Raw genomic sequence first — 27,492 nt, 5'->3', positions numbered from 1 at the left:
ATAAGTTTTGATGTAAAAAAAACTCAAATTATGTCAAAAATAATGATATTCAATGATAATAACAATTTTTATTGATTATTTTTTAAAAAATACATTTACAAAAATATTGTTTGAAAGAAAATTCATTTATCTTTCAAATATAAAATGAAAATATTATAATTAAATAATAAAAAATATAAATAAAAACCATAAATTTAGCAAATAACAACTAAGTTATATTATGCTAAAATTTTCTTTCTAACAATTTATCAAATGACAAATGAGTTATGAGAAAATAATACCATATAATTTTTAAAAACATAGTCATTCTTAAATATTTTTTGAATAAATAATTATTTTTAAATTTAATCAACTGAAAATAATATTCATACAATTGTGTGAGTCAAATTCTAGTTTTATTGATGCATGTTATATATTAGTGCTGCATGTTTTAGGTAACATTTTAATGATGCACATTTTTAAAAATCTCTATTATTAAAATTATGCACGTAAGGATAACTCATGAGTTTTTTTTGGTTGATTAAATGACATTATGTCCAAATTTATTTAAGGGTATTTTATTAAGGTAAATGAAAAGGATAAACAATAAAATAGGAAGTTTAAATTCAGTTAAGCATATTTCATTAATGTAACTGAAAAAACAAGTAATAAATTAGACAGTTTTATTCATTTTAGGATATTTCATAAATGCAACTGAAAAAAACAAGTTAAAAAAAATAGAAAGTTTAATTAATGAAATAAGAACATTTTCAAATGGATACTTCTCTTTTAATAATATAGATGTAAATTCTTCGGGTTCAGCCCAGTTAAGTGGGCTATAACTTGATGGCCTTGGGGTTTTCATTCCAGGAGTCTTTTATATTTAAAGTTTCTGGTATTTCCTTCGTCGCCGTCGTTAAAAAGAAGAAAGAAAACATGGCTTATGCAGCAATGAAGCCCACGAAGGCTGGTTTGGAAGAGCCACTCGAGCAAATTCATAAGATCAGGATTACTCTCTCCTCCAAGAATGTGAAGAACCTTGAGAAAGGTTTTTTTACATCTTTTACTTTTGATTTTGATGACCTAATCGTCTCATTTTAGCAATCACGTTCTTGATTAATGGTTTTGATTTTGATCAGCTCTCGTCTAAGTCCGTTGAGAATTTTTAGGGTTTTAATCGTTTTAAGAAATCTGGTAGAGGAATCAAATTAGCCGATCTAGGGTTTACAATTTAGGGTTTAGCAAAGGTTGTAGCTTTATTCGAATTGAATGAAATGGAAGGTTTTTGGTCGAACTGTGAAGGAGTGTTTTTGATGCCTTATTTGTTTCGTGCAGTGTGTGCTGATTTGGTTCGTGGAGCTAAGGACAAGAGACTGAGAACCAAGGGACCAGTGAGAATGCCCACCAAGGTTCTTAAGATCACTACCCGAAAAGCTCCTTGTGGTGAAGGTATATACAATTCGTATACGTGATTCAGCTCGTCGATCTTGTTTGTTGACATAGTTGAAACTCGTTACCATTGTTATTTTAACAGGAACCAACACATGGGACAGATTCGAACTTAGGGTGCACAAGCGAGTGATTGATCTCTTCAGCTCTCCTGATGTGGTCAAGCAAATCACTTCCATCACGATTGAACCTGGTGTCGAGGTCGAAGTCACCATCGCCGACTCTTAGATTATTGAAAACTTTAGCTCTTTAGTTGAGATATTCATCTTTTCAGAGTTTGTTATTTACATCTATCAAAACTGAGATTATTATAATAACGCGCTTGTACACGATTCTCTGAGTTGTTGAAAGGCTTGCAAACTTTCTAGAAAATTTGTGAAAGGACCAGTGGTCCTTGATCTCAACTTCATGAACCAGCCCACACGACCTTTACCTATGTTAATGTGAGTTACTAACATACCTTCTGAATCGTCTGGTGTGTTTGAGAACTGTTCAAAATTTCAGTTTCCCGCTCTTTTCCCCCAAACTCAAAAGCCCTCGTTTCAAAATTCCAAAATGGGCTCACCTAAAAAAAAAAGTTAGTCTCTCGCAACGATTCAATTTACTGTAACCTTGGATCTCCGACTCCGATTGAAGCGAGGTTCCATCTTGCTTGGCTTCCCAATTTGCTCCATTTCTCGCTTTTTTTTTTTTATCGTTTCTCCTACTCGAATCTGAGCGAAGAAGAGGAAGGAAGATGCACATAAAGGAGATATGCCTCGAAGGTTTCAAATCATACGCGACGAGGACGGTCGTCTCTGGCTTCGATCCCCACTTCAACGCGATAACGGGTCTGAACGGGTCGGGGAAATCGAACATCCTCGATTCCATCTGTTTCGTTCTGGGTATCACCAATCTCCAGCAGGTTCGAGCTGCTAATCTCCAGGAGCTCGTCTACAAGCAAGGCCAAGCTGGGATTACCAAGGCCACCGTCTCCGTTACCTTTGACAATTCCGAGAGACACAGAAGCCCTCTCGGCTACGAGGAGCATCCCGAGATCACTGTCACTCGACAAGTAGGGTTTTCTTCTTCTTCCTTAATTCGCTCGATTTTATCTTCCCTTTGATCAATTGCATGGGGGGGTTTGTCAATTAATTTGAGACCCCTAACTTTGAATTTGAGCTCTTTCATTTGCTCTCTCTCACAGTGACATGTTTCTTTTGGTTTTGAAGATTGTGGTTGGTGGTCGTAACAAGTATCTGATAAATGGGAAGCTTGCGCAACCAAATCAAGTCCAGAATCTATTCCACTCGGTGCAGCTTAACGTCAACAACCCCCACTTTCTCATCATGCAAGGGCGTATCACCAAAGTCTTGAACATGAAACCTCCCGAGATCCTATCCATGCTCGAGGAAGCTGCTGGCACAAGAATGTACGAAAACAAGAAAGAGGCTGCACTGAAGACGCTTGAGAAAAAGCAAACCAAGGTCGATGAGATAAACAAGCTTCTGGATCACGAGATATTGCCGGCTTTAGAGAAACTGAGGAAGGAGAAAGCGCAGTACATGCAGTGGGCTAATGGCAACGCAGAGCTAGATCGTCTGAAGAGGTTCTCTATTGCCTTTGAGTATGTCCAAGCAGAGAAGATTAGAGACAACGCTGTTCATGGGGTGGAAGCAATGAAGGCGAAGCTCACTAGTATTGACGAGGAAACTGAAAAGGCACATGAGGAAATTAAGGGTATTGAGAAACAGATCGAGGATTTGACTCGGGCAAAGGAAGCCAGCATGGGAGGGGAAGTAAAAACTCTGTCCGAGAAAGTGGATTCACTGTCTCAAGAGATGACACGTGAGTCATCTAAGCTTAATAATAAGGAGGACACCTTTCTGGGAGAAGAAGAGAATGCTGAAAAGGTTAGAGGCATGACGAAAAATGTTTTTTCTTTTGTTGCTGTTACAACTGTTACAAATTCTCAGCTATTTCTAACGTTTTTATAACTTCCTACTTGTTGTTGCTAGATTGTTCATAATATCGAAGAGTTGAAAAAATCCGTCAAAGAGAGAGCCGCTGCTGTTAAGAAGTCTGAGGATGGAGCGGCTGATCTAAAACGAAGATTCCAGGAACTCTCCACAACATTGGAAGAATCTGAAAAGGAGCACCAGGTAGTACCACTAAATAACATATTTGTTGTTTCTTGCCATATAATATTTTTTTGATTTATGTTAACTTGTGTCCCTTTGGTTATTAGGGGGTACTAGCTGGTAAGAGTAGCGGAAATGAAGAGAAATGCCTAGAAGATCAACTACGGGATGCAAAGATTGCTGTTGGAACAGCAGGAACAGAGTTGAAACAGCTGAAAACCAAAATAGGACACTGCGAAAAGGAGCTAAAGGAGAGAAAGTCTCAGTTAATGTCAAAACAGGATGAAGCCGTTGAAGTTGAGAATGAACTTGGTTCTAGAAAAGGTGATGTGGAACGTGTAAAAAAGGCACTTGAATCTATTCCTATTAAAGAGGGTCAAATGGAAGCAATGGAGAAGGTTAGCATGGTCACCTTAGTTGATTTCATCAATTTTTACATTTAAGTATACATCTCTAACTGAAATATTCGTTTAGGACCGTGGATCTGTACTTGAAGTTGTGCAAAGGCTGGAAGATAAAGTCCGTGGTTTATCAGCTCAATTAGCAAATGTTCAATTTTCATACCGCGATCCTGTGAGAAACTTTGACCGATCAAAAGTGAAAGGTGTGGTCGCAAAACTAATAAAAGTAAAAGACAGGAACTCAATGACAGCGTTGGAGGTAAATTGGGTATCTTATCACTACACAATACGCATTGTTGGATTTTAATATTCTCAAGTCACTTTGCTTCTTGTTTTCAGGTTACTGCTGGTGGAAAGTTGTATAATGTTGTTGTGGACTCAGAAGAAACTGGGAAACAGCTCCTTCAAAATGGAGCTCTTAGGAGAAGAGTTACAATTATACCTCTGAACAAAATTCAATCTTACGTTGTTCAGCCTAGAGTGCAGCAAGCGACTGCTAGATTGGTATATGGATTTTTTATATGGTATTTCCATATTTAATATCTTTTTTTTTTGGTTCCTTGCTAATTTTCCATTTATTTTCAGGTTGGGAAGGATAATGCAGAACTGGCACTTTCTTTAGTCGGTTATAGCCAGGACATAAAGGTATCTGATAAGTAATCCTCGTTATATCAAGTTTTCAAGAATATCATAATGTCCATGGCTGATAATCTTCCATTTCATTCATGAGCTCTGATAAATGAATTTCAACTTCTGTTTTGATCGAATCATGGTCTTTTGCAGAATGCCATGGAGTATGTTTTTGGCTCCACTTTTGTTTGCAAAACTACTGATGCGGCAAAGGAAGTAAGTCTTTACCACGCATTCAGTATTTATAGTGGTGTTGCAGCGGCTTCATATAATTTTGACTCTACGTGGAATATGCATTGCGTAGATTATTTCATTTGTCTGAGTTTTTTTCTAGTAACCTTATATGCATTTGTAGCTGAGCCTTTGGTATATAGATTGTTAAAGCTATCTCTGATCATTAAAGCTAAGTGAAACACATGATACAAGTCAAAATTTTGAACACCATGTTCTCTCTTTATGTTAATGGAATGTACTTAATTGTTGGCCTTTCTGGATCTGGTTCTGGGAGTGGGAGAATACTCTTGACGCATCAAATCTGATAACCGATTTTAAAATTTTATCACTTTTATTGGGTTATACTTACAACATCTACTGTACCTTGATTTCTGTCTCGTTGTCTTCGCTACTATTTAGTGTTCACTCTATGCCCTGCCCCTCACTGTTTCTTCTACAGGTTGCTTTCAATAGGGATATTCGGACTCCAAGTGTCACACTTGAAGGTGATATTTTCCAGCCCAGTGGTCTTCTTACTGGTGGGAGTCGCAAGTATGTTTTTCTTTCTTGGAGTCTTAGATATCTTCTGAGACTTAATTTTTCATGGATGTGGTTCAGAAATGCCTAAACACTCAATTGTCAAAGCAATTTTTCTTATATATTTTTTTGCCTTAGGGGTGGAGGTGATCTCCTTAGGCAACTCCATGACCTGGCAGAAGCTGAATCAGAATTACAAGGACACCAGAGAAGGTTGGCTGACATTGAAGCGCAGGTAAACCCTTAATCTATTTTTCCGCCGAGATAGAACTAAATATATCTTTGTAATGCTATCTGATTGCTCTCCTTAGGCTCCTCATATCACAGTAATAAAGTGTTTTCAGTACTTCAAACTTTAATTGCTTGTTTATCTTGACATCTCAGATCAAAGAGCTTCAGCCCCTTCAAAAGAAATTCACAGATGTTAAAGCACAGTTGGAGCTAAAAACGTATGAATTGTCCTTATTCCTGAAGAGGGCTGAACAGAATGAGCATCACAAGGTTTATGTCTCTGTCTTCTATCTATATCTTAAACTAAATTATCAGTTTTGTATTGTCTTTTATTCATACTTGAGGCACATATTTACACTTTCGATCCCGCCTACCTATCTATATATAGCTGGGCGAAGCAGTACAAAAACTTGAAGTAGAGCTTGAAGAAACGAGATCCCAAATTAAAGAGAAGGAACTTGCTTACAATAATTGTGTTGATGCTGTCTCCACATTAGAGAAATCCATCAAAGACCATGACAAGAACAGAGAGGGAAGACTCAAAGGTTTGGAAAAAAATATTAAGACCATTAAAGCTCAGATGCAGGCAGCTTCCAAAGATTTAAAGGTATTCTAGATTTCTCAGTCAAGTACTTATACGCCACTGAACTACTTGAATCATAATTTCTTTTATTGTCCCGAATTATCCAAATTTATCACGGAAACATTGCCTTCTGAGTTTTCGGAGATTTTCATAAAATCTTTTTGGCACTTCCAAAACTCGCTGTAACGTTCTGTGGTTCTTCATGCTTACAGAGTCATGAAAATGAAAAAGAAAAGCTTGTGATGGAGGAAGAAGCGATGGTTCAGGAACAATCGTCCTTGGAAAGCCAGTTAGCTTCATTGAAAACCCAGATTACCACTCTGACTACGGAAGTAGACGAGCAGCGGGCCAAGGTGATTATAGTCACTACTCTAGGTTAGATTTGTTGATAATGAGGAAATATATCATGTTAAGATATGATTCCTCTGCAGGTTAATGCCTTACAGAAGATTCATGATGAGTCTCTTGCCGAGCTCAAGTTAATACATGCAAAGATGAAGGAATGCGATACACAGATAAGTGGTTTTGTCACTGAGCAGGAAAAATGTCTACAGAAGCTTAGTGACATGAAGCTTGAGAAAAAGAAGCTGGAAAATGAGGTATTCTTTCTAACCTGCATTGGTTTATGCTTTTTTTATGGAAGTGCTATTAGTCCTATCCCTTATTCCTTTTTAATGTTTTGTATTTGCCTTAAGCTTCTTAATTGGTAAGAAACATTAATCAATTTAAGAGGGTATGCTGATTGAAGTGGAACTGAATATAAAATTAAAACTTTCTGGTAACTTGATTATGATATAAAGAGGATAAAGTTGGTTTTGTTCGTAAGAATTTCTACAAAGATTTTTCGTTTATTGTAACTTCTACATGTCAAGTGATATACTTTCCGTGAGAACTCTCTCCAAATATATTTTATAGGTGGTAAGGATGGAGACGGATCATAAAGACTGCTCAGTGAAAGTCGACAAGCTCGTTGAGAAGAATACATGGATAGCATCTGAAAAGCAGCTTTTTGGAAAAGGAGGGACAGATTATGATTTTGAATCTTGTAATCCGTACGTAGCTAGAGAAAAGCTCGATAAGCTCCAGTCAGATCAGTCAAGGTATGTGTATGAGGATTAACATTTATCTATACTAATCTTCACATTCTGGGAATGCAACATAATAATCTTCTTCTGTTGCTGGTTATTCATTATCCTCGTAAAGCTTGGAAAAAAGAGTGAACAAGAAGGTTATGGCTATGTTCGAGAAAGCAGAAGATGAATACAATGCGCTGATATCAAAGAAAAATACAATCGAGGTTAGTTACTGAGTGATGAGTGCCTGATGTAGTTCAATAGTAGCTTCGTGTGCAATCACTAATGGAACTTTTTTTTTTCATTAGAATGACAAATCCAAAATCACGAAAGTGATTGAGGAGCTCGATGAGAAGAAAAAAGAGACCCTTAAAGTTACATGGGTTAAAGTTAACCAGTAAGTTGTCTTCTTTTCTCCAACCATGAGTCTGTTGTGTTACTTTCCATTCTTTTTTTTTTCTGATGTGTACCTTTGTTAAATACTATGTTTAGGGATTTCGGATCAATCTTTTCAACTCTATTACCTGGTACCATGGCAAAGCTAGAACCTCCTGAAGGCGGTACTTTCCTTGATGGTCTCGAGGTGCGGGTTGCCTTTGGTAAAGTATGGAAGCAGTCTTTGTCTGAACTCAGCGGAGGGCAAAGATCCCTTCTTGCGCTATCATTAATCTTGGCATTGCTTCTCTTCAAACCTGCTCCTCTTTATATATTAGACGAGGTATATTTTTTGCTTTTTCAATTTCAGATTTCTCAGCAAGTGAAAAAAGAGAAACATTCATGATTTTGTATTTGTCAGGTTGATGCAGCTCTTGATCTCAGCCACACACAGAACATAGGAAGAATGATAAAAGCTCATTTCCCTCACTCACAGGTCAAATCTCCATCTCAACCCTTTACTTTAAATCCAATGTTTGGTCTCAAAACTGTCTCTGCTTCTGAAACCTCATTTTTCAACAGTTTATCGTGGTTTCGCTGAAGGAAGGAATGTTCAACAATGCCAATGTTCTTTTCCGGACAAAGTTCGTGGATGGAGTTTCTACAGTCCAGAGGACAGTAACAAAGCTGACCAAGTGATCAATCTCTGCTTATCCCTCAATCGAATCATTCGCAAATATGTATCCACCACTGCTCGGAACGTTTTCGTTGGTGTATCCATTGTCCATAATTTATCTTTATGTTTATTCCTGCTCTTTGCTGTGAAGAGATACTCGGTTTAGATGTTTGTCTTATTGAGATTCAAAGCTGGTTCGGTTTTTTTATCGGTTCTGTTTGTTTTGTAACAGATGTTTCTTTGTAGCTGAACGGTATTGATGTTATATTTACGAGTGAAGAAACAGTATAATCAGGTTTTAGTATTAAACAAGTAGAGATTGCATAAACAGAGCATTCATACATTTTTCTACTTTTCAAAGAAGTGAAAGTAATGCCTCAGGGTGAAAAATGAGAAATCTCATGCAGGTTCTGGTCGGATCTTTCGGAAACATCCAAAACTTTCTACTCTCTCGCAGATACTCACGCATGGGGATCTTCTTAGCCGATGCAACTCTAGCACATCTCTTCATTCATGGATACTACTTGCTGCCATGTCAGAAAATCAAGTCATTGTCCAGGCATTTTTCACTATCTTACAACTAACGCATGAGAAGATTTCTATGAATACATAACAAATCTTAGAGTCATTCACAATTATATCAAACGGATCTTCAAGATATTCAAGATCCTTCTCTGAAGCAGACTAAAGTGATCTCTGCTTATACCTCAATCGAATCATTTGAAGTACAAATCACTAATCCAGCTTTTGCAAGCTCATTCAGATTTTTAGCAACTTCCTTGCTCTTTTCTGGCATTTTTTTTTTGTCATTAAAGAAAATCATTTCAATGTTCGCGTCCGAAGACTAATAAGGAAAATAAAACCGAAATAGAATAATTTGCAACCAATAGGTGCGAAACAGAGAGTAGCAGTTCAGAGACAGAGGCCACAACAAAAGAACCTTCATGATATAAACATCAGGCAAGAAGAATCAACTTCTCAGCAGGACGAACAAGGAACTAAGAGGAAGTTACCGGAGGAGGGAGACAGAGATGACCCTGCAGCTAAGAGATTTGAGACAAACCAACACAATTTCCAACATCAACAAAGAACGGTGGCTCTGAAGGTGGAAGAGCCACCTAACGCCCCATGAGAATATTGCATTGGAATTGTCAAGGGTTGGGGAGTACCCTGACAATTCCACACCTAAAAGATATTAGGAATACCCATAATCCTGATATCATACTCCTTGTAGAAACTAAGCATGTGGATAGTTATGTAAATAACCTAGCTAAGGACTTAGAATATGACCACTGTTTTGTAATTCCTGCTAAGGGAAGTAGCGGAGGGGTAGCTATAATGTGGAAAGATGGGGTTAAGATTCATTTTTTGGGAAACCCATCTATGAATAAGACTGACATGTATGTGGAGGATGGAAGTAAACTCTTTTGTTTGTCATATATATATGGAAATCCGGATGTTGCTACAGGGTTTTATCAGCATAGACCGAGACTTATGCTAGGGGACTTCAATGAAATTAAAAGCAATGATGAAAAAGAAGGAGGTATTATACGATCAGAAGCTTCTTTCTTCCTTTTCAGGTCTATGATCTCTATCTCTGGAATGCATGACTTAAAAACAATAGGAGGATACTTTACATGGATAGGCAATAGAGCTCACTATCATATCAAGTCACGAATAGATCGAACAATGGCAAATTGTGATTGGCTTGATATGTACCCGACTGCTCATGTTAAGTTATTACCCTGGATAGGATCAGACCACAGACCCTTACTAGTATGTACTGAAGATATCAAAGTCAACAAGCATAGTCTATTTAGATATGATAACAGATGGAGGTTTAACCCTGAAGTCAAAAGAGTTATAAAAGACGTCTGGGCTACTGAATGTACTAACATCCCTCCTAAGGATTTTCACAGGATTATAGAGAAATGCAGGAGGGCATTGTCGAGATGGAAGAGCAAGAACCAGACTAATACGACCAAGAGAATTAATCAACTGAAGGAACAAATTCAGCAAATGTATCAAAGCTCCACAATAGACTATGCTACTCTCAATATCCTCAAGGTTGAACTCAACCTGCAATATAGAATGGAGGAAGAATATTGGAGAACTAAAAGCCGAATTCAATGGCTTAATGCAGGAGATAGAAACAGTAAATTCTTCCATTCTAAAACCAAGCAAAGGCGAAGTCGGAACAGGATCATTCATATAAAAGATGATCAAGGAAACACTAAAACAAAGCCAGGTGATATTAGAGAGCAAATCATGAAATATTTTCAGAAATTATATACTAGTGAAGGGACTGTTATTGATGAAGATCTTTTACGAGGTATCCCTGTGACCATTTCGGAGGAAATAAATACAAAATTAACTGCTCAAGTCACAGAGAAGGAGATTGAAGCTGCTGCTTTTTCTATAAATCCTGATAAATCTCCAGGGCCTGATGGTATGAATGCAGGATTCTATAGACATCATTGGGAGATCATCAAACAAGGTGTGATTCCTTATGTCAAAACTTTTTTTCATCAGAATCACCTTGATCCCAAGCTAAATCAAACTCATGTGTGCCTAATCCCTAAAATAGATTCTCCCTCTAGTATTAGGGACTATAGGCCAATCAGTCTCTCCAATGTTGCTTATAAAATCATCTCTAAAATATTAGCAGAGAGACTGAAACCTTACCTTAATGGAGCCATATCTGAAAACCAAAATGCTTTTATTTCTGGAAGGTTGATAACAGATAATGTGCTCATTGCCCATGAGCTGATGCATTCTTTGCATACTAAGAAGCTTAAAACTAAGTTTATGGCTTTTAAGCTAGATATTTCAAAAGCTTTCGATAAGGTGGAATGGAATTTCATAGTTCAGATCATGAGAAGGATGGGGTTTTGTAATACTTGGTGTCAATGGATTCACAAATGCTTATCGACGGTTTCATATTCCATTCTCATCAATGGTGAACCTACTGATATAATTAGACCTCAGCGTGGAATACGCCAAGGTGATCCCATATCACCTTATCTATATATTTTATGCGCTGAAGGTTTATCTCAGCTTATATAAAGAGCCATTAATCAACATAAGCTTCATGGGTTCAAAGCTTCGCGTGGGGGTCCGGCAATTTCTCATCTATTCTTTGCTGATGACTCTCTTCTCTTTTGTAGAGCAACTGTAGAGGAGTGTAGACATCTGAAGGAAATTCTCAACCTCTACCAAAAAGCTTCAGGGCAAGAGGTAAACTATGATAAATCTGCCATTGCTTTTTCAAAAGGTATATCCTCAACTGAACAGCAACAATTAAAAGATGTAATGGGAATCAATAAAATAGGAGGTTTTGGAAGGTATTTAGGATTGCCTGAGCGTATAGGTCGAAGAAGAAAAGAGGCTTTTGAATACTTGAAGCAGAGGATAAAGAACAAATTAGATAGTTGGTACAATAAATTTCTGTCCCAAGCTGGGAAAGAGGTTCTGTTAAAAGCAGTTGTTACAGCTCTCCCTACTTATGCAATGTCCTGCTTTTTATTGCCAAAAGGTTTACTAAAGGAAATTACTTCTTATATGAGGAACTTTTGGTGGGCATCTGTCAAGGACAAGCATAAGATACCCTGGATAGGATGGAATAAAATTACTAAATCTAAAAGGGATGGAGGATTAGGAATAAGAAATATGGAGAATTTTAATATAGCTTTGCTAGCTAAACAGGGTTGGCGACTGATGAAATATCCACAATCCCTTCTGGCTAGAGTCTTTAAGGCAAAATACTACCGTCATTCAAGTTTCTTGCAAGCTGAGAGTTACACTACATCAAGTTATGGATGGCGTAGTATTATTCAAGCTCAAAAATTGTTAAAAACAGGAAGTAAATGGATTGTAGGGAATGGGAAAGACATCAGAGTATGGGAGGATAACTGGATCAAAACGAAGCCATCATCTCCCGCCTCTGGACCTGGTTCAATTAGCCACCCTGACCTCAGAGTCAATGACCTACTCCTAGGAACCGAGCATGAGTGGAATATCCAGCTTGTCACAGATATTCTTAATCAAGCTGATGCCAACTATGCTTTAAGTATTCGTCCAAGCAAAACAGGTAATCCTGATACTCTTGTCTGGTCATACACTAAAGATGGAAATTATAGTGTGAAGACGGGCTATCATTTACAATGCCAAATGGAAGATCAAGATTCCCAGATAGATCAAGTAACAATCCCGGAGGAAGTAAGAAAATGTTGCTCAAATATATGGAAGCTAAAGATTCCTCCGAGGTTAAAAACGTTCTGGTGGAGGGTAGCACATAACAGCCTTGCTGTGATGGATAATATGAGGAAGAGAGGAATTGTAATAGATAATACATGTCAAACATGTGGGGAGAGTACTGAAACACTCAACCATATGTTGTTTGAATGCAGAGTCGCTAAAGAAATTTGGGAGATGATTCCTACTAGTTTTTATGTGTCTGCTAGCACCTCAGATAATCTGATTGAGAATATTAATTATCTGCTGATTGGTGCTAAGCAGGATAAAAGAGAAGCTCTGAATTTCTTTGCAGGGTGGAACATCTGGAAAATGAGAAATAACATCTTGTTCCATCACAAGAGAGATCACATTCTCAGAGTTATTCATGCAGCAATAAGAGAGAATCAGTGTTGGAATAAAGCAATAGACATCGAAAGCTCTCAAAAACAAAGTACTGGAGCACAAAGGAATCAAATGGAAAATATTCATGAGGTACTCCCGCCATTAACAAATTTATATTGCCTTGTTGATGCTTCTTGGAAGAGTAATCAAGAGCTAGCAGGAATAGGATGGTCCTTACACAGTAAAGAAGGCATCCAAAAGATAAGAGGTTCCTCTTCTATTGTGCCAACAAATACATCTATAGAAGCAGAGGCAATGGCAATGTTAATGGCAGTCCAACAAATCAAAAGCTTACGGTATGAGAATGTCGCTTTTATTAGTGACTGTAAGCAATTAATAGATGAGTTAAATCAGTTTTATGCTGAAGAAACCATCATCAGTAAGCGTGTCATGGAGGCTGTCTCTATGATACGAGACATCTATAACATATCAAGAGCTTGTAATTTCACTTTTCACTTTATGTCCCGATCTTTTTTAAATGTTGTAGATGCACTAGCTAAAGAAGCAAGAACTAAAAACCAAAGTTATGTAATATCTTGGTTTGCTTAATAATAAAATGAAATATGTTGACAAAAAAAAAAAGGTGCGAAACAGAGATAAAGCTCCTAAATAAATCCAAGGAGAAAAGGTAAGGGCTGATATACTGCGAACGTCATCACCAAACGGTGTGTCTTGGTCACAGCAAGAGCCGAGCTGGATAAGAGGTGGCTAAAGCTTCTCGTTAACGTGAAAAGATTCGGTTTAAGTAAATAATAATGCAAACCACTTATGATGGTGGTCTAATAGGATTCAATGCCGGTTCGGTTTTCTTTAATGTTCGGTCTGTTTGTATCAGTTAGGGGTTTGCTACAAATGTTTATTTTTAGCTGAAAAGAACTTCTGTGAGTTGGTTTTTATTGGTATGGTTAGGTTGATTAACGAGAAATACGAGAGATTTTTTTTTTTTTTTTATATAGCAATAACTACTATCACATCGTGATGCTCACAGATTAACAAGAAACCATAAAACTAATTTTAATTCATGGTTTGTTTATTTTTACCTGTTTTTCTCTATAAAATATATCTAACTCAAACTACTTACAATGCATTTTGTAATGCTGATATTTATGTTCCAACCACCATAAATTAATTCTATTAGCAACCAACGGAAAGGTGCATTTGATCTAATTTTGTTTAAGTTTATTTTTAAGATAATTATTCAACATATATCATGCATGAGTCACTGACATTATCACATAAGTAGGAGAAGAAATGGATAAATAATTTAAAGCAGAGACACATTTTGTGATTCGAATTAATGTACACTTGAGACGTCAAACGGTTGATGAAAAATTTGATAAAATTAAATTGGTAGTAAGCGGTAGTTGACATTTAATTCAATTTACAAAGCAAATATTTATGTTAATATGACTGCAAATTCCAAATAAAACAATAAATCACATGGAAAAGATTTGTGAAATCTTCTGGCGGTGCACTAGAAATGCAGGAACATGACTGTCTTTAGTTGTAAAATACTACAAGAACCAACATTGCATTTAATTTTATCTGTTTAAAAATTAATAGTATTTTTATCCATTGAATATGTCAACGCTTAATTCATAAATTAGTAAGCCAACGTCGATTGCATGCGGTCACCTTCGAGTTGACTTCCATTACCTTATCAACTATTTTATGTAAATCAAATCATTGACAAGTAATCTTATGTCAAACCGCCCTTTCTAATATATATTATTATTATATCATCATTGAAACGAATATTCTTTCCTACAAAACGCCTCTTCAAATGTGGATGAGATTTTGGTAAGTATATGCATGATTCATAATATCACAATCTGTTCCTGCTGATTCTTAATATTTGAAGTATATCATATCTTTGAGTGTTACGTTGAAACAACTTGGAAAGTAAGAATCATGCTGGCTTAACTAAAACTAAAACATAACTACTAATTCATGGCAACTTTTATGACACAGGCAAAAGTTAAGATTCAAATGTTTCTACTGTGATTTCAATCATAATTAATTATTATTGATGTTGTAAACTGTAAAAATAAACAGTATGTTAATTAGTCTGATATATTATATTATGAAAAAGGAAAGATAACATGTATGATTTATGATTTCTGTTATGAAAAAAGAAAGATAAAATATACTGTATGATTTATGAAATGGTTTGTGAAACAATTGGAATATTTTCTTAAGAAAATATTTAAATTAACACTAATTCATCGATTAATTACTAGACTAACACCAATAAAAAGCTTACTATAAATCCCATGTTTTTGGTTAAATACATAATATCCAATAAAATAAGAAATAAACCAGTAATACAATAACGAGTTTGTCTGTGTCATAATTAATTTTCTCTATTGTTGGTAACACTCAATAGAGGAACTATATCTGGAAATATTACTTGTCATTTATCACTCAAATATTATTAGGCCGTTGCTTCGTTTAAAAGTTATATAGTATGAGTTAAGATTAAAAACATTCGCAAGCAATTAGCTTGTAAACTTTCCAATAAACCAAGTTGCAGAATAAAAATGTAAGAACAACCATATTTTGGGAAACACTCAAAACACTAATGAGGAAATTGAGGAGACAAGATATCATCTTGAGGTTTGAGAGATGAGGATTCGGGTAGGCTAAGAAAATCCCAGAAGACATGGAAAACTCTCGTGCTTCGATACCTCCCTAGTCCCAGTTCCAAATTACATTTGACAATTTAAAACATTAAACTATCATAGAATACTCCATATATATATATGTCATATTCTACATATAATAATAATTCATGTCATAAGGGAAACTGTTTTAGAAAGAATTTAAAAGTCAAGATCGTTGACCTTTAATGGCCTATATAAACACATCATCGTTTCAACATTCAACTGAGAGAAACACATTGAGACTATAGAGAGAGAAGGAGAAACAAAAGTAAAAGAGACATGAGGAGTGACATGGCACGTCTCAGGTGTGGGAAGACGATTCCATTGCTCGGAATGGGAACTTATTGTCCTAAAAAAGATCAAGAGAGCACCATCTCAGCCGTCCATCAAGCCATCAAGGTTCATATTTCTCTCTTCTAAAATAATTTCATGTCTTTACTTTTAATTACAAAAAAGTTTACCAAATTATCTTTTAATATAGTGTGTTTTTTCTTTCTTGTATATCACTTTCTATACCATCCCTTATGAGTATAGTAGTTATCACTTGACCACCAAATATGATTAAATTTTATAGTAGTATAAAATCATAACTTGTTATACAAATTATCTACAAGTATGAAATATAAAATAAATTAGAAAAACCAAAATACAGAAGTGTTAGCTATTCCAATTTCAATAAAGAGTTTGTTAAGACCGTTGTTGTAACTTCTGATGTCTCATAAGCTTACTTCTTGGAATGGTGGCAGATAGGGTATAGACATTTTGACACGGCAAAGATATATGGATCAGAAGAAGCTCTAGGAACTGCATTGGGTCAAGCTATCTCTTGTGGATCTGTCCAAAGAGAAGATATCTTTGTCACTTCAAAGTTATGGTCTAGCGATCACCATGACCCAATCTCTGCCCTCACACAAACTCTTAAGTGAGTTTCTCTGGACAAACACAAACACTCTCCTACAGTACTATGAAGTTCGACATATCAATCTCATGACCATATTGTTTCTGACTTTATAGGACAATGGGGCTAGAGTATCTAGACAGTTACTTGGTGCATTGGCCAATAAAGCTAAAACCAGGAGTGAGTGAGCCTGTCCCTAAGGAAGACGAGTTTGAGAAAGATTTGGGGATTGAAGAAACATGGCAAGGCATGGAGAGATGCTTGGAGATGGGTTTGTGTAGATCCATTGGTGTTAGCAACTTCTCTTCTAAAAAGATCTATGATCTCCTCGATTTTGCTTCTGTTTCTCCTTCCGTTAACCAGGTTTGTATGCAACGCATTACAGATTTCTTGCTTCCTTTTAGCTAAATTGGGTAAACTAAGATTTTATGTTATGTATAGGTGGAGATGCATCCATTGTGGAGACAAAGCAAACTAAGGGAAGTGTGTGAAGAGAACAAGATCCATGTAAGTGGATACTCACCACTTGGTGCGCCAGGGAATTGTTGGGGGTCAACAGCTGTGATTGAACATCCTGTAATCAAATCCATTGCCCTCAGGCATAATGCCACCCCAGCTCAGGTAACTCAAAAAGTAAATATATAACTTGCTTTGGGGTTCTTTACCTTTTTTCTAAGAGCGATATCTAATTTATATCTAAACATGAAGGTGGCTTTAAGGTGGGGAATGTCAAAAGGGGCAAGTGTGATAGTGAAGAGTTTTAATGGAACAAGAATGAGAGAAAACAAGAGAGCCTTAGAGATTAAATTGGATGATCAAGACTTGTTACTTATCGACCAATTGGAGGAGTGGAAGCTCATGAGAGGAGATTTCCTTGTTAATCAAACCACAAGCCCTTACAAATCCATTGAACAACTTTGGGACAATGAGATATAATTGATTAGGGCTTCACATTATTCCATCCAAAATGTAATTTCGTCTTCATATTCCCGTTGCTTATGATCATCCTTTTTCCTTTGGTATATAAAGTCTTTACAACATGATTGTTCTATAATATATCCTTAAATGATAAAACTTATGTAACTTAGTAAAAGCTCTGCTGTTGTATCCCAAGTACAATTATACATTGATGCATCCAGATTCTTGTAAACATAAGAACTACTATACGAATATTTAAGATTGAAATTTGTATTTTGTTTTATTTGCAAACCTAGTTTCATGTTTAGTAATTCTACAATAGATGACATGGTGGTATTAGAAATATATTTTGTTTCGTTCTTTCGAAGATTGATAAAAATGAACTTACATGGCATGATCGAAATAGAACATGTAGCTTTTCTACTGAAAGATAGCGACGAAGAGAGATCTTTGGAGCTATAAGCGCGGGTTATTGGTTAGTGTATTTTGATGGATTTGAAAATTCAAACTAAATTTAGTGTTATTGGTTCTATGATTTTAAAATATGTATAGAAATCATGTGTTATTGGCAATGTTTTTAAACCCGACCAGGACACTGAACCGGACGACTTACCGGATCGTTGGGTCATTGGGTCGACCGCGGGTAAATCGCGGCTTAATAAATTAATTAATTTTTTATAATATAATATGTTAGCTATGAAAATAAATATATAAAAAACTAAAGTTTAATATTTTCTAAATGTTTTTTAAAACATAAAATAATATTTTGGATATGTAAATATTTTATGTTTAAAAAGCATTTAGAAAATACTTAACTTTAGTTTTTATTTTTTATTTTTATTTGACATACAAAATATCAAAAAATAGTTTAGACTATTTGAAATTTTCTGTAACAAAGTAAGAGTTATGACATCTAAAAAAAATCAAGATATAAAATTCATAAATATTTAAATGTCTAATGTGAATAATAAATTAAAATTCAAATTCAAAATAAACCAAAAGTAAAAGATCATTGTAATAAATTGTCCATAGCGGAAATAAACTAACACTCAATCACATCAACTAATTTTGGTTTCCTCTACCATCGTTCACTTCATTTTTCTTTAGGTGACATAGTGAAATCTTCATCAAAATCTAAAAATCACAAATGTAAAAGTGAAAAGAGAAGACCTCTTCTTCTTTTTTATCAGCACCTAACTTATTAATTGAAAACTTAGAATATAAAACATAATCTAAAAACTAAAAAAAGAAGTAAAAATTATTTATTGGTTCAACCGATATTGGGTTCCGGGTTTTAGTGAGTTTTTGCGGGTTTTTAAATATTGGTTTTTTCACAAAACCCAAACCGGTTTTTTTCTTGGTCACCGGGTTTACCGATTCAACCGCGGGTCCGGGTCGGGTTTCAAAACATTGGTTATTAGTTTAATGATTCATAAATTCTAATTCAAATTAAGTGTTATTCAATCATACGGATTTACTAATAGATTTGATTTCATAATGGATTTGCATAGATTTCTTTGTTAAAAATACAATGACTCAAATCCGAGGAAAAACCACCGGATTTTTAAATACTAATCCGAGAGAATTTAAAAATCTGTATATTTTATTTGGATTTATAAATACTATATGGATTTCTAAATCAATCAAAATATATAAACCAATAACACCTTCTAAATCCCCAAAAAAACTGTGTGCTGTTTTAATCTTCCAAAACAACATGGCGTCGGCTAATATTTTTGTTTTGATGATTAAAAGTTTAAAACACATCATTTTTGTTATAAATCATATTATGGATGTCCATAACCAGCCCATACTAGAGAGAGAGAGCCGACGCCCTAGAGAGAGAGAGAGAGAGCCGGCGGCTAGAGAGAGAGAGAGAAACCCTAGTTTCCTTTTCCTTATTGGTTTATGATTTGTACTCTTTCCATTATTCTATGACGGTGTAATTCCCTATATATAAAGGACTCCTTATGTTTATGATTAATAAGAATAATATTTTATTCTCCTAAGTTTTACAACACGTTATCAGCACGATTACTCTAAGAACCCTAAGCTAAACTCCAAAATCGATAAACCCTAAAACTCTAGCCAACGAACGATCCCGATCGCGAACATTCCCGATCCAAGCTTCTTCGCTTCCCGATCAGTTCCAGCTCACGGCGATCTCAGCTTGGACAGCTAACGATCCGGATATCAGCTTCAACCTGTTCGCGTCCTGATCTAAGCAAGAACAGCTCGCGGCCTTCTCTTGTCCGATAGACGATCTCAGCCAGCTCGCGTTCCTGAAGGACAGCTCGCGTTCCCGAAGGACAGCTCTCTTTCCCGATCCAACAGACGACATCTCAGCTCGTTCCAGCTAGTTCGCGTTCCCGATCAGCAACGTCCAGCTCGCGTCTCTTCTCATTGGTGGTCCACTCAACACATCTGAGGTTAAGGTAACTCGAAACCCTAATGATCAATCATTGAACCCAAAATCGAATTTTGACTGCTTGATATAAATTGAAACCATAAATCCTTAAACCCTAATCGAAACTAATAAGCAAATCGAAATCTTAATGTGTTGAAATCGAAACCATAAACCCTAATTCGAAACCTTAATGGTTTTGAATCAAAACCTTAATGATCTAATGATCAAAATCAATTTCCTAAACCCCAATGATCTAATGATCAAAATCGAAACCCTAATACTTTAAATCCCTAGCCGCATGCATGCATAATGCATGTTATGCATAAAATCGATCAAAACCCTAATTAATCTTTGAAATCGAAATTGATTGTTTTGATTGATTTAATATGATCACATAGAAATCTTTTGCTAGGATTACTAGACCCATACTTGAATTTGGTTGATTGAATTGATGAACCGATTGAATGTTTTAAGATTAGGGAATCACCTAGGTTAATTGTTCTCATCCTGTTTAAGACTTAACCTGACCGTCTTTGTTCATATGTTTAAAACCCTAATCGCATTGAATATGATCCGTTAGTAATTAACACCTTGATGCATTGCTTGATTGCTTGATCACTTAGAAACCGATTTCTAAGATGTATGAACCGATTGCATTAAGATCATATAGAAACCGTTTGATAAGATTGTTCATAACTTGTCTTGTCCGTGCGGCTTATCTTGCATCATACTCGTATGAACTGAATGCATCATATCCGTTTGGTCGTGTGACCAATTCGCATTACATACCTGATTGTCTTGTATAATCATAAGAACACTAAGAACATTATTATCTTTAAAGATCTAAATTATAAAACATATGATTTCAGATGTCGAAAAACAACAACTTGGATTTTGCTGCCCTAAATCTCTCTGGAGATAATTACTTGCAATGGGCATTTGATGCTAAGATCATCCTGAAATCCAAGAGACTCGGTGAGTGTATCACCGAGGACAATGATGCTAGTGAGAAAGATAGATATAGAGCCATCTTGATCATTCACCATTATCTAACTGAGAGTCTCAAAGATCAGTATCTGACCATTGAGAATCCGTTAGACCTTTGGACATAATTGAAAGCAAGATATGATCACCAGAGAACGGTGATCTTACTAAAGGCTATGTATGATTGGAGGAATCTCAGGATCCAAGACTATAAGTCCGTGGACGAGTATAACTCAGCCCTATTTAAGATTGTTTCAAAATTGAAACTGTGTGGTGAGGATATAACGGATAAGGATATGCTTGAGAAAACCTTTTCCACCTTCCACACAAGCAATGTTTTGTTACAACAACAGTACCGTGAGAAGGGCTTCATGACTTATGCTAATCTGATTTCTTGTCTATTGCTCGCTGAGCAAAACAATGAATTGTTGATGAGAAACAGTGAAATGAGACCTCCTAGATCAGCCCCATTACCTGAAGCACACGCGGCCACTGAGGCCAAGAAAGAGGCTAATCACGCCCAAAGCAATGGCCAACACGGCCGTGGTCGTGGAAAATGGCATGGACGTGGCCGTGGTCGAAATTATTTTGGCCGCGGATGAGGTAATCAGTATGGTCGAGATCATGGTCGAGACCGTGGCCAAGGACACTCGTTTGGCCGAGGGCATGGCCGAGGCCGTGGGACATCATTCAAACCGCAACACTCGACCAAATCAGTGTGCCATAGATGTGGTATGGGTAATCATTGGGCTAAGACATGTAGGACTTCCAAACATCTAGTTGACCTCTATCAAGAGAGTTTGAAAGGGAAGAATTCTGAAGCCCACATGACATATCAAGGTGGTGAAGATGATTTTAATCGTGACCAAGACGATCTTATGGATTATGAAACTTCAGATTGTCTAAAAGATTGAAGTTGATTTCGACATTTATATTGTCATTTCTTTGAACTTGTTTTATTAAACTTAATAAATGAATGATTTTATATGAAGTCTCTAAAATATCATCCTATGAATCTTGTTTTATAAATGAATGAAAACAAGGATGTATTCGTAGTGGACAGTGGGTCAAGCCACACGATCTTAAGAGACAAAAGATACTTCATAAACTTAACCCTTAAAAACGCCAACATCTCCACAATGGCGGGTATAGCTAGTCTCATAGAGGGCCACGGCCAGGCTAACATTATGTTGCCTATGGGTACACATCTTGAAATATCAGATGCATTATATTCACCCAGCTCAAAAAGAAGCCTATTGAGTTTTAAAGACATTCGAATGAATGGTTTTCATACTGAGACTAAGGGCGAAGGAAACAAAGAGTTCCTTCAGATCTTTGAAATCGCCCAAGGCCATAAGAAAGTCTTAGAGACTATACATGCACTCTCTACTGGTCTTTACCATACCAAAGTCAGTATGATTGAGGCCAATGCCACATTTAATAAAATAGCCATCGAAAATTTCACTTTATGGTGTGACCGGCTTGGCCATCCCGGTTCGACCATGATGCGTAAATTGATCTCGAACACTAATGGCCATACATTGAAAGGGAAACGAGTTGTTCCTAAGCACATAACGTGTGTAGCATGTTCACGAGAGAAACTCATCGTTAAGCCATCACCAGTTAAAGTGACTAAGGAAACGATAAACTTTCTGGAAAGAATACAAGGAGACATCTGTGGACCAATACACCCACCTTGTGGGACGTTTAGATATTTCATGGTCATCATTGATGCGTCCACGAGATGGTCGCATGTCTGTCTCCTGTCGACCCGCAACTTGGCGTTTGCGAGGTTGCTTGCTCAGATAATTCGATTACGAGCTCATTTTCCAGATTTTCCTTTAAAGACTATACGTCTTGATAATGCTGGTGAATTCACGTCCCAAGCGTTTAATGATTATTGTATATCCATGGGGGTAACTGTGGAAGACTCCGTGGCACATGTACATACACATAACGGCTTAGCCGAATCATTTATAAGACGCATACAGCTAATAGCTCGACCATTGCTTATGAGGTCGATACTTCCGGTTTCTGCTTGGGGACATGCCATGCTACACGCGGCTGAACTCATACGCATCAGGCCATCTAGTGAACATAAATATTCCCCATCACAATTACTTACAGGTCATGAGCCAAACATATCCCATCTTAAGACATTTGGATGTGCCGTTTATGTTCCAATTGCTCCACCACAGAGAACAAAGATGGGACCTCAAAGGAGGATGGGGATATATGTTGGATTTGATTCTCCCACGATTATTAAGTATCTTGAGCCAACTATGGGTGATTTGTTTAAGGCCAGATACGCGGATTGTCATTTCGATGAATCCGTACATCCAACATTAGGGGGAGATAATAATAAGCTGGTAAAAGAAATTACATGGAATCAAACATCCTTATCTTGGTAAGATCCTCGGACTCAAGAATGTGATTTAGAAGTCCAAAAGATTATACATTTACAAAAGCTAGCTAATCAATTGCCAGATTCCTTTGCTGACCCGAAAAGAGTGACAAAGTCATCTATACCAGCTGCTAATGCACCAATTAGAATTGATGTTCAAGAGGGACACAATCAAGTTGCTACAGAGTCTAGACAACGTTTGAAACGTGGTAGACCAATAGGTTCCAAAGATAAGAACCCTCGGAAAACAAAGAAAGGTGCTGAATCCGAGGCCGGAACACCAGACATGGCCGCGGCCGATCCTACCCGAGATGTGGCCGCGTCCGATCCTTAGGTTTTAGACATGGACGACGGTCCTGATGTGCCTAACACTGATGCTTGGGACGCCAAGCTTCATGGCACTGATGATCCTGATAATAATGAGATCTCGATAAATTATGCCTTGTTTGGGATACAATGGAACAGAAAGAATGTCGACATTGATGATATATTTGCATACAAGGTAGCACTTGCACTTATGGATTTAAACGAGGATCATGAACCCACGTCTATTTATGAGTGCACTCAACGATCAAATTAGATCAAATGGAAAGAAGCTATAAACGTGGAGTTAAATTCTTTAAAGAAAAGAGGTGTCTTCGGTCCTATAATCCGGACACCCTATGATGTCAAACCAGTTGGATTCAAATGGGTATTGGTGAGGAAAAGAAATAAACATGGTGAAGTAGTGAGATATAAAGCACGGTTTGTTGCACAAGGATTCTCACAGAGACCAGGAATCGATTATGAGGAGACATACTCCCCTGTGGTGGATGCTACTACATTTAGATTCCTGATAAGTCTGGCTATAAGAGAAAACTTAGACTTGCGGTTAATGGATGTAGTAACTGCATACTTATATGGTCCACTGGATAATGAGATATATATGAAAGTACCAGAGGGTATTGAATTGAAAGACAAATCGAGTTCTCGAGAACAACATTGTATAAAGTTGAATAAGTCACTTTATGGACTGAAACAATCAGGTCGAATGTGGTACAATAGACTAAGTGAGTACCTAGTGAAAGAGGGCTATAAGAATGACCCGATCAGTCCATGTATTTTCATAAAGAAATTCGAAAATAAAGGATTTGTGATCATAGCAGTGTATGTTGATGATCTGAATATCCTAGGAACCTCTGGAGAGATTTTCCAAACAGTTGAATATCTTAAGAAAGAATTCGAGATGAAAGATCTAGGAAAAACAAAATTATATTTGGGATTACAGCTTGAGTACATTAAAGATGGAATCCTTGTGCATCAAATGGCATATACAGAAAAGGTACTCAAGAGATTTAATATGGCCGAGTCTCATCCGTTGTCGAGCCCCATGGTCGCGAGGTCCCTCGGCCTGGACACTGATCCGTTCCGTCCTAAGATGGACGATGAAGATGTCCTTGGTCCCGAAGTGCCATATCTCAGTGCCATAGGAGCTTTGATGTATCTGGCTAGTCACACACGACCAGATATATGTTTTGCCGTGAATCTATTGTCTAGATTTAGCCCTTGTCCGACCCAAAGGCACTGGAACGAGATTAAACATGTTCTTCGTTACCTGCGAGGAACGAAAGACTTGGGTCTATTTTATATTAACCAAAACAAAGAAGGTTTAGTTGGTTTTGCTGATGCAGGTTATCTTTCGGATCCACACAATGCTCGATCACAGACAGGCTATGCGTTTACACATGGTGGAACGGTCATATCATGGTGTTCCATGAAGCAGACAATCGCGGTCACATCATCCAACCATTCGGAGATCTTGGCCATTCATGAGGCCAGCCGCGAATGTGTATGGTTAAGGTCCATGACCAACCATATCCAAGTCGATTGTGGGATGACTGAAGGCAAGGACGCACCAACTGTGATGTATGAAGACAATGCAGCTTGCATTGCTCAACTTAAGGATGGCTACATCAAAGGGGACCGGACGAAGCACATACTACCTAAGTTATTCTTCACGCACGAGCTACAGAAAGCCGACGAGGTCCAAGTAGTCCAAGTGCGTTCCAGCGACAACTCAGGAGAGCTGTTCACCAAATCACTTATGACCTGCACATTCAGGAAGCTCATGCATCAGATTGAGATGCGTAGGTTGAAAGACCTTCAGTGATGTTCAGAAACAGGGGGAGTAATACATGTTGTACTCTTTTTCCTTCACCATGGTTTTGTCCCACTGGGTTTTCCTGGTAAGGTTTTAATGAGGCAACATCCAAAGCGTATTGCAAACTCTGTATGGTTATGATATCCAAGAGGGAGTGTTATAAATCATATTATGGATGTTCATAACCAGCCCATACTAGAGAGAGAGAGCCGGCGCCTTAGAGAGAGAGAGAGAGAGAGAAAAAAACCCTAGTTTCCTTTCCTTATTCGTTTATGATTTGTATTCTTTTCATTATTTTATGACGGTGTAATTCCCTATATATAAAAGTCTCCTTAATTAATAAGAATAAGATTATATTCTCTTAAGTTTTACAACAATTTTCATTATGTCTAAATTCCAAACGACATTCATTACTTTACGCCGAATGGAGTGACTATCGAGTTGAATTGATGTGTATTTTTTAATTGAAGGTTTATGTTGATTAGGTTTCTTCGCAGAACATCCAAAAACAAAAACCAAATTCGATGAAAGAGTGTTTTTATAAAGAAGGTTGTTTTAGAGCTCATCTCATATCATTCTTAATATATTGCAAATCTCTATCTTAGTGACGACAACGTATTCTCTTTAACTTGCACATAGAAATTTTGAACTGAGAAAGGATGTCGAAGAGATGAACAGTAGATTTGATCTGCTCAAAGTTTCGGTGCAGCAGGTGGATATGTGGTGGTTTTTGTGTTTAGTTGTTCCAGGATTATGTTCCGCCCATTTGAGGAAACTGAAAAAAATTAATTGAACAAGAATTGAATTGAAATGTTTCCACAAAAAAAAAAACGAGAATTGAATAAAAAATGATATCCTTTCCATTGATCATTCTTTCACTGAACAAATCTTTAATTAGTTGCTACATTTTCTCAGTAGTTTTTCGTATCAGCAGCACACTTGTTTGTCTATATCTTGTATAAGTCGAGAGTCTGGACTATGCTATGTCCTTAAAAGTTCATATGTAATAGACGTATAGTAATTCTATGTAGAGCAGTTTTTAAGCGTTATAAATTACAATATTGATCACTAACACATGTACAAAGATAATATTTTGTTTTCTATGCTGTCTATATCTCATTTCTAGTTGTATTAATCTCTCTAGTACCGTCATTCTTAAAACTGAAACATATGGTTTACCTTACACGAGTCATATTTGTAGGAGAAGCCATTCATGTGGAAGTCCACTCATCTAAAGTTCTCTTTTAGTTCACTTTGTGGACTTATCTTTATCAATCTTCACTATTTTCTTCCAATATCATGTCTCGTTTTCTACTAATAGAATTCATCAATTATCTGCTAATTGAATAATAATTTGGTTATACTATGAAGAGTGTGATTGGATACAACTGGAGTAAAAAGGAGTAAATAAAAATGTGGAAATAGGTGAATGATAAAAATGGTGAAAAATAAGAAAGAAATGAAAAAATGAGTGGAAACACTATTACTCTAGCATAATACAGAGTAAAACTAAGTGTGTTTCAAAAAAAAAAAAAGTAAATGGAGTAATAAAAATAAAATATAAAAAAAATTCCACCTGATTGGTATACGTTTAGCTGGAGTAAATAAAAAAGTAGAGTAAAAAATTACTCTAAAAATGCAATACAATCACACTCGAATTTTTAGAGAAAGGTACAAACTGCTTTGCAACAAAGTGAAATTATGAAAAGGCAAAAAAAAAAAAAATGAAGAAAAGCAACTTGATTTGCTCTTTACTTTTATTCCCAATAAATACTCTGTCCCACACTTTATAGCACTAAATGGAAATAACAAAAGGTTTAGGATTGACCAAAAAAAAAAAGTTTAGGATATCACATTTGTGCCCAATACTCGTTGAGTTATCCAAAATATCTATGTTGCTAGTATTAGATACCAGACCCCTAGTTCAGAAAGAAATAATTTTTTGGAAAACAATGTGCGCCTTCCTTTCCAGCGTAAATATTCAAAAAGATAACGAATGAAATAAGAAAGATATGATATGAACTTTCTCAACATTAGTTTCAGACTGTCTCGTCGAGGGAAAGAGATTGTCTATTTTTCTTCGTTTTAGTCTAAAAACAATATATCTAAAGAAAAATACTACGAAGATGCACTAACACAAAACAAAATATATGAACATTATACACGAGGTTAA

General features: G+C 36.5%; 5 protein-coding genes across 5 annotated transcripts; all 5 read left to right on the top strand.

The window, feature by feature from the left end:
• The first annotated feature begins 813 nt into the window (after window positions 1-813).
• On the top strand, window positions 814-1,800 carry LOC106413971 (40S ribosomal protein S20-2). Its single transcript, XM_013854691.3, has 3 exons — window positions 814-1,027; window positions 1,315-1,428; window positions 1,514-1,800. Exons 1-3 carry the CDS (start codon window positions 826-828, stop codon window positions 1,654-1,656), a joined length of 459 nt encoding a protein of 152 aa, XP_013710145.2. The 5' UTR covers window positions 814-825; the 3' UTR covers window positions 1,657-1,800.
• Window positions 1,801-1,990: 190 nt separating this feature from the next.
• LOC106411624 (structural maintenance of chromosomes protein 2-1) lies at window positions 1,991-8,568 on the top strand. The gene is made up of 20 exons (XM_013852417.3): window positions 1,991-2,482; window positions 2,640-3,320; window positions 3,426-3,569; window positions 3,656-3,946; window positions 4,023-4,208; window positions 4,289-4,453; window positions 4,535-4,594; window positions 4,733-4,795; window positions 5,253-5,344; window positions 5,468-5,564; window positions 5,714-5,830; window positions 5,949-6,167; window positions 6,356-6,496; window positions 6,575-6,742; window positions 7,059-7,243; window positions 7,347-7,440; window positions 7,525-7,613; window positions 7,709-7,934; window positions 8,013-8,087; window positions 8,174-8,568. The coding sequence occupies exons 1-20, from the start codon at window positions 2,165-2,167 to the stop codon at window positions 8,288-8,290; spliced, it is 3,528 nt and encodes a 1,175-aa protein (XP_013707871.2). The 5' UTR covers window positions 1,991-2,164; the 3' UTR covers window positions 8,291-8,568.
• Window positions 8,569-9,956: 1,388 nt separating this feature from the next.
• On the top strand, window positions 9,957-13,405 carry LOC106413289. Its single transcript, XM_022697777.1, has 4 exons — window positions 9,957-10,764; window positions 11,011-11,155; window positions 11,435-13,201; window positions 13,393-13,405. The coding sequence occupies exons 1-4, from the start codon at window positions 9,957-9,959 to the stop codon at window positions 13,403-13,405; spliced, it is 2,733 nt and encodes a 910-aa protein (XP_022553498.1).
• Window positions 13,406-14,670: 1,265 nt separating this feature from the next.
• On the top strand, window positions 14,671-18,013 carry LOC106414641 (NADPH-dependent aldo-keto reductase, chloroplastic). Its single transcript, XM_013855261.3, has 5 exons — window positions 14,671-15,967; window positions 16,315-16,490; window positions 16,583-16,829; window positions 16,908-17,087; window positions 17,175-18,013. Exons 1-5 carry the CDS (start codon window positions 15,848-15,850, stop codon window positions 17,400-17,402), a joined length of 951 nt encoding a protein of 316 aa, XP_013710715.1. The 5' UTR covers window positions 14,671-15,847; the 3' UTR covers window positions 17,403-18,013.
• A 6,919-nt stretch (window positions 18,014-24,932) lies between these two features.
• Window positions 24,933-25,328, top strand: LOC106413288. Its single transcript, XM_013854088.1, has one exon. The coding sequence runs from the start codon at window positions 24,933-24,935 to the stop codon at window positions 25,326-25,328; it is 396 nt and encodes a 131-aa protein (XP_013709542.1).
• Window positions 25,329-27,492: the final 2,164 nt, after the last annotated feature.

The sequence above is a fragment of the Brassica napus genome, chromosome C3 (assembly GCF_020379485.1).
Source record: "Brassica napus cultivar Da-Ae chromosome C3, Da-Ae, whole genome shotgun sequence".
Classification (NCBI taxonomy): Eukaryota; Viridiplantae; Streptophyta; class Magnoliopsida; order Brassicales; family Brassicaceae; genus Brassica; species Brassica napus.
This window is presented reverse-complemented; position numbering and strand designations above follow the sequence as displayed.